We start from the raw sequence: 12,125 nt of genomic DNA on the forward strand, positions 1-12,125 counted from the left end.
GCTGGAATATTGTCACCTCCACTCGCTTTGTTGTTGCTCAGAGTGCTTCAGGCCCATTTAACTTCACATTCCAGGATGTCTGGCTCGTGGTCAGTGACCACCCCATCATGGTTATCAGGGATGTTAAGCTTGTTCTTGTATAGTTCTTCTATGTAATTTTTCCACCTCTTTTTAATCTCTTCTGCCTCTGTTAGGTCCATGCCATTTTGGTCCTTTACCATGCCCATCTTTGCATGAAACGTTCCCTTCATATCTCCAATTTTCTTGAAGATATCTCTGGTCCTCCCTATTCTATTGTTTTCTTCTATTTCTTTGCACTGTTCATTTAAGAAGGCATTCTTATCTCGTCTAGCTATTCTCTCGAATTCTGCATTCAATTGGATTAGCTTTCTCTTTCTCCCTTTTGCTTCCCTTCTTTCCTCAGCCATTTTCCTCAGACAGCCATTTTCCTTTCTTGCATTTCTTTTTCTTGTGATGGTTTTAGTTGCTACCTCTTGTTCAATGTTGTGAACCTCCGTCCATAGTTCTTCAGGCACTCTGTCTATCAGATCTAATTCCTTAAATCTATTTGTCACCCCTACTGTATATTCATCAGGGATATGATTTAGTTCATACCTGAGTGGCCTAGTGCTTTCCCCTACTTTCTTCAATTTAAGCCTAAATTTTGCAATGAGAAGCTCATGATCTGAGCTATAGTCTGGTCTTGTTTTTACTGACTGTATAGAGCTTCTCCATCTTTGGCTGCAGAGCACATAGTCAATCTGATTTCTATGTTGACCATTTGGTGATGTCCATATGTAGAGTCATCTTGGGTTGTTGGAAAAGAGTGTTTGCTGTGACCATTGTATTCTCTTGACAAAATTTTACCATCCTGTTCCCTGCTTCATTTTGTACTCCAAGGTTAAACTTGCTTCTTATTCCAGTTATCTTTTGGCTTCCTATTTTAGCATTCCAATCCCCCATGATGATAAGGACATCATTTTTTGGTGTTAATTCTAGAAGGTATTGTAGGGCTTCATAGTACTGGTCAACTTCAGCCTCTTCAGCACCAGTGGTTGGGGCATACACTTGGACTACTGTAATGTTGAATGGTTTGCTTTCAATTTGAACTGAGATCATTCTGTCATTTTGGGGATTGTATCCTAGTACTGTTTTTCCTATTCTTTTATTGACTATGACTACTCCCTTTCTTCTGGAGGATTCTTGCATGCAGTAATATACCTGATGGTCATCTGAATTAAATTCACCCATTCCTGTCCATTTTAGTTCTCTGATTCCTAAGATGTCAAGTCTTGTCATCTCTTGTTTGACCACATCCAGCTTGCCTTGATTCATGGATCTTACATTCCAGGTTCCCATGGAGTATAGATCTTTACAGCATCAGATCTTCCTTTCGCCACCAGATACATCCACAGCTGAGTGTTCTTTCAGCTTTGGCCCAGTCACTTCATTCTTTCTGGCGCTAGTAGTACTAGCCCTCTGCTCTTCCCCAGTAGCATATTGGACACCTGCTGATCTGAGGGGCTCGTCTTATCTAAAATAGCCACTAGATGGTGGCAAACACATATTATTTTCCTGAATGAAGGCAAATATAAGTATGCCTGGATAATGTTGCAGGATCCAATGTGGATCGGCCACTGGGGCCACTCTTCCAAGCTTTCAGATTCATGCTGGAGCCCATCCACAGGGATCTTCCCTTACCAGAATATGTGCTTTGGGCTATTTTATGGATCACATTTATGTGTTGTTGTCTTCCTGTTGGTTGACTGGTGTGCTGATAGCATGTGATTGGCTGTTGTTTCCTTGTGCTGCCAAGCCCTTGGTTCTTAAGTACCTGATAAGCTAGTGGTAAATCAGTCCTTCTGTTGAGTGACAAGAGGCCCATTTCCCAGACTTCAATCATTTATCTGGCTATCTTTGTAGCTGCATGGCCAACAATCTTAGTAGCTTTGAACTTGAATGTATGTCATTGTTCATTGCAATGTAAGGCTATCCATGAGTTTGGCATCCTCATCTGACTGCTTACTTGTATTCTTACTTATTTCGCATCTGTCCTCCATAGTCACAGGGGCAATCCATGCAGGGGATCCAGTAGATTACATTAGAAGTATATCTCACCTCCAAGAGATCTTTGCAATGTAGGATTTGTTCTCATATGGTAGCCTCTGGACAGTGTATAATCCCACTTGTAAATCTCAGCAGCTGTGTTCTGCTGCTTCTGAAATGTTTTTGATGTATGGCAGGGTGTGCCAACTAACTGGCCTTGTACCTTCTTTTTTCCTTTCTCTCCTTTGCATGCTGCCCAGGCACTTCTAAAAAAAATGCTTGTTAGGTACCCATTCTGCCTGAATTGTTCATGTAGGTCCCTCCTCTCCAATTGTTTAGCTTTCTGGGTACTAAAGTGGGTTGTCACCCTGCCATATAATGTGCAATGATTTAGGACAGACAGGGAGGAAGCTAACCACCAGATTGCAAGAATGCAAGCGAGTGGTCAGACAAGGAGACTTGTACTCATTGGTACCCTCACAGTGCAATGAACAAAGACATACATTCAATTTCGAACCTACTAAAATTGTTGGCCATGCAGCTACAAAGATAGCTTTGTAAATGATTGAAGCCTGGGAAACTGGGACTCTTGTCAGGCAACAAAAGACTTTTTAAAACCTTAAATTTAGACACTGATGAATGTTTGACATATCATTTGATGATTTATTTTCCCCAGATTACTTCAAAAGGATAATTATTTTGGTGCAATGGTTTCTATTTAATATCACAATGTTTTTAAATGCAGAAGAATCTTGAAGAAAATATATAGTTATACAACCACCCCAAATAACTAATTCATACAATTTTTTTTTTCAGGACCAGACCTATGCTTTGTTCCTTTACCTAACTTAATTATTAATTCAAGTTATTCATTCAATGGTAAGTTTCAGTAAACAGTTGGGTAGATGTGTTAGAGATATAGGGTGTAGCTCTCCCTGTGTATCTTCTTGTTCTTCCACTGAAATAAAAAGGTAAAATTGATGCCTATGTGAAACTATTTACTGCCAAAAATTGATTTAAAATATATATATAATGTTCACAAGAGTGCTAAAGCAACAGCAATACAAAGCAGGCAGAATTTTATTTTATTTTCCCACTTAAATTGACTTTCTGTGCAGCATCCCAAGAGGGCAGTGAATAAGTTTGGCAACATTGGTTCAGTATATTGTTCAAGGATGCCACTTGTCCACATCAACCACTTACCAACTTTGGAAAATACCAATGAGCATCCTGAAGGCAGATGACTCTGAGGAAGCCAGTGAGTTGCCTCTCTCACAGCTCAAGCCAAAATAACATGGAAATGGTGCTCAGCCCCAGAGAGAAGAAGGCATCTCAGCAGCCACTTTGTTGATGGAGTGTATCAGATGCTACCTGTAGTAAAATGTGCTTGCAGAAAACACATCTTAAAACTGGAATAGCTAAGGGCAAGTTTAATTGCAGCAGATTGGGAATAGAGAAAGTAGTATAATTATTAAGTATTTCTTAACAAATGGAGAAAAATTCAGAAATATTGAGGACATATTTGAATAATAATGGAAAAATGAGTGGAAAATTCAAAGTTGAGGAACAAGAACGAAGAAAATATAAAAGGGGCTTGGTGTTTTTTTTAGCTAAAACACAACTTGGCCATAAGTGAATACTGTATTATACTATAAATAGCACAGAAACTGAAAGAAAAAAAGCTAAAGATACACTATGAGTCTATGACACACTTATGCTGTGGTTAAAAAGACAGGAGGAAGAGGCCAAAGAAAGATGGAAAAGATGAGTTTTTAGCGCCCACATCTGTTTTGTAATAGAATTTTAGTGCTTCTTTGCAGAGCTGTCCTACCTATAAATTATTTCAGTTCTTACAATCTCAATTCTTTCTCTCTCCCTCTCCCTCCCTCTCTCTCTTTCTCTCTCTCCCCCTCCCTCCCCCCTCTCTATCTCTGAAGTTGTAGTATCATAATGACAACTCATTCTTGCTCACCTTACTATCTTTTATGATCTACCATGGAAGGATATTTTTCAAAACTGGTTTTGTACTCTACATGGGGCAGTTGGTGTAGGAACAGGATGGTCTTGCTATGTCTGAGCAAATTTGGTGCATTTCAATCATCAGCTCATAGTTTGTTGCAGTACAGTTTGTTCATTTGACCTACATGTATTGCCCATATTTCATTATATATTTAGCACCTCTTTTTTTCCCCAGGCACCTGTGAAAATATTACTGATCCGAAGTATGCAGATTACTATTATCCCCACATAATTGAGGGTACTGTGCGCTGTGTCTCAAGATGTTTCAAAGGCGCTCAAGATTACATGAACTGCTTCAATGGTGTTTGCCAAGTCTCTGAGATAGGCCCCCACTGCATGTAAGTAAACAGGAGGAGGAGTATCAAAGGAATCCTTAGATTCTACAACCCACCAACTACTTAAATCTTCATTAGTTACTAGTTCTAATAGGATACTCTTCCACCTTCCTAAATTTTTCTGCCTATAGAATCCCACATTTTCTATACATTTCATGCCACAGCTGTTATAATGTAATTTTCAAAATATATTCAACTTGTAGAATTTTAAGAAAAATGAAGAAAATGAGAAAAGCAGATAAAATGACCTATTTGGAATGCCAAACTATATATAATGAAAGAAATCATGATATAGTTTGGTTGGTCCCAAAGGACTCCAACTCTCTTGGAGTACTGAATCCACCATATAGCCTACAAGGGCTGAGTAATTTAAGGGATTGCAATATTTAGGAATGGAGGAGAAACGTGAAATTCCCTACATTTTAAAATGAGACAACTTCAAGAAAATTTTAAATGTTGTCTTCCCCTGATCTATGCAAGGATTTGGAATTTGATCACCTTGGAGGGTTTTAGTCTTTATTTCTTTAGAGGTTAAGTTAAAGTTGCTCAGAAATTCATTGCTGCATTGACAATCATGCAAATAGCTAGAAACTTGTTCTGGTTTTTACTTTGGAGAATTTTTTTATAACCCATGTATGGATACAATTTATGTCACTTTATGACATGGACAGATTACTTTCTAATTACATGGAAACTCCCCACCAAAACCAACTGGTGCAGAAGATCAATTAGTATGATCTCCCTAGGGATCTATTGATTTCCAACAGAAATTTGGAAAGTTTCCGAATAACCACGAAGGTAGTTCCACGGTGACTCTGAGTTCCCTAAGAAGAATTTGATGAAAGTCCTGAAAGAAATTGCTTCCAAATGGCTTCTCCATGTATGCAGACTCAAGAGAATTTCATGGTTCAACACAAGAGATTCCCAGAACAGTGAAGACATAAAATTAAGAACCGGCCTAACCAAAGTTTGGTATAAACTCAAAGTTCTGCTTCCACTGTGCAATAACAATGGTGTCACTAATTCTCCAATCTTCATGTATCAGCAGACTGTCATAACAAGTTAATGCAATGCAATGCTTTCTGGTGTGTCCAATTTATTTTAGTAGAATACTACACAGCTCGCAAACCTTGCTTTGATTCCCAGTACTGGGTACTTTGTTGTTACCTACAAAGCTGTTTATGTCTGGTTCCTCAATTTCTGCAAGCCTATTTCCTCAAAGCAGACTTTTCCCAATCTATGCACTCCATGGAAATGTATCTGGTTTGAGTTGCTCTCTCTAGATGGCCTGGGTGCTGACAGAAAAACTGGAAGCTTTTTCCATAGCTATCTCAACTCTGGAATTCTGTTTTTCTATCCTGAAAAGTTAGGATGGCTCCTTCCTAAGACACTAGAAGATAGGTTGCAGAAATTTGACATCAGCATAGATCCTGAAAATTGTGGTTTAATGCCTACTGGTATTATATTAGTTGGCTTTTATGTTTTCATGTTTAATTATTTTAATTTTATAATTTTTCAATGAAGTTTTGATTTTGGGAGCTACTCAGAACCTTCTGAAGTAGGTAGCCTTCTTTATAAATTTTTCTCTTTTTCATAGTTGCAATAATTCCGATGTGTTCTGGTACCTGGATAGTTCCTGCCAAATGCCTGTCCAAAAGACTGCCCTGGGCCTTGGTCTTGCCCTGTCTGTGCTTTTTGTGGTCAGTACCATCCTGACTGTATTCCTCATCAGAAACAAGCAGAAGAAATCTAAGAAGAGGTAAGAAGTTAAGGTTGAAAATGGTAAGGTTGAAAATGGACCAAAGTCCATTTGACAGAAGATGATTTAATAATTTGGAATACCTGAACATTTTCCGAGCAATATAAGGGGACAATGTTTATTTTGGGTTATTTAAGAGATGAAAAGACTACCACTACCAATGAAACAAAGAGCTGGCAGCCCAAAGTGGAGAAAAATGTTTCTGATTTCAATGTTTCTTTATTCCAATGATATATGTTTTTTTCTTGTAGATGGTTTGATGATGCTGAAGTCTGGTATGGACAAGAAACAGAAGAAGAGTGGATACCATCTTCGAGCCTGACCATCATGAATAAATCAGCAGTTTCATCCTGGAATGGTAATTATTCATTCTATCATGAAGGAGATGAATTAGTGTCAAAGACAGACATTTAGCCTGTTGAAAGTCACAACTTTCTCTCCAGAGCAAGGATTCAAAGCTTTGATGAAAGCAAGGAACTGTTATTTATGTACTCAGAAAGACCATATTTGGGGTGAGGGGGGTTTCATGCCTACAACCATTTTATATTGCTTTGGATTTTTCTTTAGAACATCAAAAACATAATGAAATCCTCAAACCATCTTTCAGCTCAGTAGATACTTCAATAAAGTTACGTATAACTGAATGCATTTTTCCAACAGAAAGCAGATAATGTATGTGGTCTAATTTGGATAGGGATCAAAGCGTATAGACTTATGAAATATGCAGTGTGTGTAGAATGAAATTTGTTCACTCAGGATTGAATTCTGTTTTTCAATTTTGATTGGAACCATGTCAAAGACAAAAAAGTGACCCTTAATTGCACCCTAATTTGAATAGCTAGCAATTCATCCTAACCAAAAGGATGAATCTTCTCTGTTTTAAGACATCTGCCATTATCACTTTTCAGTTCTGTAAATAATTAATTTAATTAGATCCTTATTGTGTGGTGAGTTTCCTACATATATTTAATTAACTGATTAGCAAAAGGTTCCTTTATTTCTTCTGCTTGGTTGAGTGGCCTACAGTATGCACTTATGGCAATGACATTTTTTTTCCTTTTATGTTGATCCATATGCATTCCAGAAGGCTTTCATCCTTTGTTATGTGCATGTCTGTAGTGAGGAAGTGATCGGTAACATATAATGCAACTCCACCTCCTCTTTTGTTAGGTCTGTTTCTTTTGAATAGTTTGTATCCTTCTATCAATACAGTCCAGTCATGAGTTTCATCCCACCAAGTTTCTGTAATGGCAACTATATCATACTTGCCCTTAAATTCACCCTGCTTTTTCCCCTGAACTTTGGGCATTAGTTTATAGGCATTTAAGTTGACCCTGGATATACTTCCTACATCTCCTACTTTGCATTTGAGTTTTTCTTTTCTTTACTACTTACCTCCTTATTTGATTGGTTATCTAGTGGTATATGCTTGGAATTAGGACCTAAGTGATCCAGCCCGGCAGGATTTGGGGGGAACAATTGTAGGGACCCCAAGGAAGGAAGAATGAGGTATCTCAGTGGGTCAGGGGAGGCCTTGGATGGTCTGAAGCAGGTGGCCTGTTCCATCACTTATGGCCTTCCCCATCCTGAGATATCTCATGTGCAGTTAGCAACCCATACATTCGATTATCAGTGAAAGGAGAGAGTGACCGTGTTCAAGGTACACCATTCATTCCTACAAATCCTTGGGTTATGAATAGAACAGGCAGGCTCCATTACATTTGTAACTTGAGGACTACCTGTAGATGAAAATGCCACTGGAATGCCTAATTCCTTAAGTTTTTTCCTAGCTGTTTGTTACATCTTGTTATTGTTTTCAAGTTCATTGTGTCATCTGTCCCCATGTATAGGGAAAGAAAGGGTAGTAATCCGTGGGGTTGATTCTCTTAGTATGGCTCTCAATTACATTTTTGCTCCAGGGACAACATATCTGCCTAGATTGACTGTCCGGTCTGCAGACTATAGTTTCTGTTCCCTAAGAATTGAACCTCCTATCACCAATATTTGCTTTTTTCCATAGGGAAGTATGGGATATTTTTGTTCCTATCATAGGAATGCTGGGTTGTGCCTCTTTTTTAGAAATGACTATTGATGACTCCTCTTTTATAGATGTCTGCATATTTTCTTCCAGGGGGAACTATGAAAATGATTGTTCAGTTGCAGAAGAGTTCATTCAGCTGGGTAGACAGAAGGGGCTTTGCTCTTGGTTGTTGTTTTCCTCTAAAATTGACGTGTTTCTATCTCTCTTTCTCTTTAGGTTTATATATAGGGTCATTTTTATGGAAGCAGTTTGTTCTCTATTGTGTTCAATTTGGGTGTATTGGTTTTCTTCTTTAGGTTCATATATGGAGTCATTTTTTTAGAAGCTGTTTGTTCCCTATTGTGCTTAATTTTGGTGTCGTTGAGGCCCTCTGTTATTGTTGGAAAACTTTTAATGAAAGGGAATTCAACAATTTGTCACTCAATAGTACTGTTAGGGCATTTCTACATAGAAGTGGCCTATATGACGCCTGATCAAGTCCTGCAGTTTTTTGACAAAAATTTTCAGAAGGGATTTCCCATTGTTTCCTTTTTCTTAGGGCTGAAAGCGAATGACTGGCCCAAAGTCACCAAATTGGCTTTATGTCTAAGACAGGATTAGAACTCAAGATTAGAATTCAGTGCAATTAATCACTATTGTACAGTATTCCTATCATAGTTATTAATTACATGTAAATAGATACATACTTCTGTTTTGATTTCTGTTTTCTCCTTTTCCATATTTTTAGACTGTAAATCTGAAAGCTGAGACTGTCTTATTGTCATATATAAGCTGTCTAAGAGTCTTTTTAGCTAAAGAATTAGCTAGAAATACTTTAGCTAAACAAAGATGACAATAATGTATTAGTACATTAACTAATACCTATCAATTATCAGAATCAATACAGATAAATTAGTCTACATTAAATTACAATTTTACATTTGTTAATAAACTTCATGTTGTTAGTTTTTTTGAAGATGTCATTCCAACTCCACCCCTCCACCCCCCCACCCCAAAATTGAAGGCAAGTAAAATAACAAGAAAGTATGATATACAGTATATTTTTCCTACTATTTTCATGCTAGCAGCAGCAAAATATCTATGTTTAGATTTCATAATTTTCTAAAGAAGATTAGGCTACATTTCCACCAGGTCTACAATATATAGAAGTGAACTTGCTCCTTTTTAATTTGAAAGGAAGGTTTCCTCATGATGACCTAGGGGGCGTGCATAAGCACACCAACGTGCCTACTGTCCCTGTCCTATTGCTTCTTTTTATTTTTCTTATATGTATCTATTTCATATATTCATAACTATGTTTATACTTATACCTGTTATCTTATAATCACTTGACTAGATAGATAGATAGATAGATAGATAGATAGATAGATAGATAGATAGATAGATAGATAGATAGAACCCATTATCATCATAGGATATAATTTGCCAGACTATTGTTGGGAATGGTGACTGTTGAGGAACAGTTCTTACAATCACGGGGAATAATTAAAACATGTTTTGGTTGTCTCCAGATTGAACTTGCTAATGGTCTTCTACACACACACACACACACACACACAGAGAGAGAGAGAGAGAGAGAGAGAGAGAGAGATTTTTCCCTGTTTTATTAAACTTATGACTATTACCTAACTAAGCAAAGTACCTGAGTTGCATAAATGCAGATGATCACAAGAGATCAGCAAACAGACAGAAAGGTCTCTTTTCACTATCCAGTTGTGGTAGGTCTAATAACATAGTTATATATTGCTATCATATGGTTTAAAAGAGCAAGCTTAGTCTCAGACAAATCCTTCTTTCTCATAGATATTAGAAATAAATTTATATTTCTTTTTTGCAACTGTATTTCCAGAAACCAGCAAGAGCAACTAACTACCGATTTCCTGCTGAGACACTTTCTCCATCTTTTTCTTCAGTAGCTGAGATGAACATTTGAATTGGCTTCTTAACAATTGTCTCAAATATCTACCAATAAACTGATGTGCTGGCAAGAATGCTTATATTCCCAATTACCTTATGTCTTAAATTGTCTGTTAATAAGCAAAAGAAACTGTTTATTGACTATTGCATAAAAGAACCAGTTAAGAATGATTAAAATTGTTTACATGAAAACTCATAACAGCATTTTCTGTAAAAAATACTGTATTATATTTCATGCAAAAGCACTCTATTAAATTGCAGATTATATTGTATTTAAATGTGCAGGTAGTCCTCAACTTAGTGACTGAAGTTAGAACAGCACTGAAAAATGCCTTATGAGTGTTTTTCACACTTATGGCCATCGTAGCATCTCCATAGTCTTATGATCAACATTTAGATTTTCAGCAATCGATTCACTATGATGGTTGCAGTGTCCTAGGGTCATGTGATCACCTTTTGAGTTCTTCTGATAAGCACAATTAATGGGGGAAGCAAGATTCGCTTTATTACGTTATTAACAACTGCAGTGATCCATTTAGCAAGTCTGGCAAGAAAGGTTGTAAAATGAGGCAAAATTAACATCAGATTCGCTTAGCCACAGAAATTTTGGGCTCAGTTGTGATTGTAAGTTGAGGACTATCTGTTGTCAACAGATACATACTGTATTAATTTAATTTAGATTAGCAGATCTAAATTTACTAGGCAAAGCAAAGCAAAATTGACTAGCTTTTGCTAAAAATATTTATTTATCAAATTTATTGGTTGCTCATCTTTATGATAAAAATAAGAACAATAAAAAAGAATATAAACAAATTCTTTTTAAGCTTGATAAAAACTTTAAACTGAACCCAACTTTTCTCATACTTTTTCAATTCTTATGGAAAGATAAACTTAGCCATCAATAGATCTTTATGGTGATGAGTGGGAGGAAGATAACTCTTGAAGAAAGTTACCAAAATTGTATGTATTCCAGCTAAACCTTCCCAAGTTTGGTGCCTTCTGTAATGTTGGGCTGTAATTCGCATTCTCCTCAACCAGCAAGTTTATGCCTGATTTTCAGAACTAACAAAAATGTCTTAGCAAATAAACTGCAATATCAATAGAAATCTGATTGTACCAAATCTGGCTCTCTGAAACTGGAATATATAATTTATTTATTTTTAAAAAACTCCAAAAACCCTACATTATTAACTGCATATATTTAAGGTATAATATTCCCATAGATACTTACTTATTAACCCAATTATATTAATATTATGTTATATACATTTGTAATTTAATATATGTATACTTTATATAGTAATAAAACAGTTAAAAATGAAATTTTACAATGTTTATGGAGTAATATACATACACATGCTTGGCTTTACAAGACAAGTTAGAAAGACCTGCACATGGATTAGAGAACAAACGAAAGTATATGATATCATCAAGAGAGTAAAATAATTGAAATGGAAATGGGCTGGTCACATAACAAGAAGACCAAGGCAGCTATACATGGATCCCATTTGATAAAAAGCATCCACGAAAATGACCTAAAACAAGATGGATTGATGACATCAGCAAGTATTGCAGGCTCAATTGGCAAAAGGAAACTCAGGACTGTATTGGTTGGAAACATGCAGAAGAGGCCTTCATCCTGCAGTGGATTGACAATGGCTAAAATAATGGTGATGGTGATTGATGATGAGTTTTGCAACAATAATTCAGCGCCAGAAAAATAAACACAGATGGCTGATACCTCATTTAACATCTTTATAAACATAAGTAGATTTAACAAACCAGTTGTAGATTTCTCCAACATGGAGCAAACTCAAACAGAAACATGTTGCAAGTTCAGAGCAGAGCTCCAGTCTTTAGCAAGCAAGCAAGTTAATTTCATCTTCAATAGACAGACTCAGAGCTTAACATAGGTGCAGAGTTGCAGAGCTTAATATAGAGCCACACCTAGGCGACTTTTAGTTTCAGTTTCCAGCCTAGGCTACTTCTAGTTTCAGTTTCCAAACTA

At 36.7% G+C, this 12,125-nt stretch overlaps 1 protein-coding gene across 1 annotated transcript; it reads left to right on the forward strand.

The window, feature by feature from the left end:
- Nucleotides 1-3,267: 3,267 nt before the first annotated feature.
- LOC113425487 (mucin-3A-like) lies at nucleotides 3,268-8,947 on the forward strand. Its single transcript, XM_026687661.2, has 5 exons — nucleotides 3,268-3,304; nucleotides 4,241-4,403; nucleotides 5,998-6,159; nucleotides 6,411-6,517; nucleotides 8,928-8,947. The coding sequence occupies exons 1-5, from the start codon at nucleotides 3,268-3,270 to the stop codon at nucleotides 8,945-8,947; spliced, it is 489 nt and encodes a 162-aa protein (XP_026543446.2).
- Nucleotides 8,948-12,125: the final 3,178 nt, after the last annotated feature.

This window comes from Notechis scutatus, chromosome Z (genome assembly GCF_049901735.1).
Source record: "Notechis scutatus isolate UNSWTSFEM ecotype Mainland chromosome Z, rNotScu1.2, whole genome shotgun sequence".
Taxonomy (NCBI): domain Eukaryota; kingdom Metazoa; phylum Chordata; class Lepidosauria; order Squamata; family Elapidae; genus Notechis; species Notechis scutatus.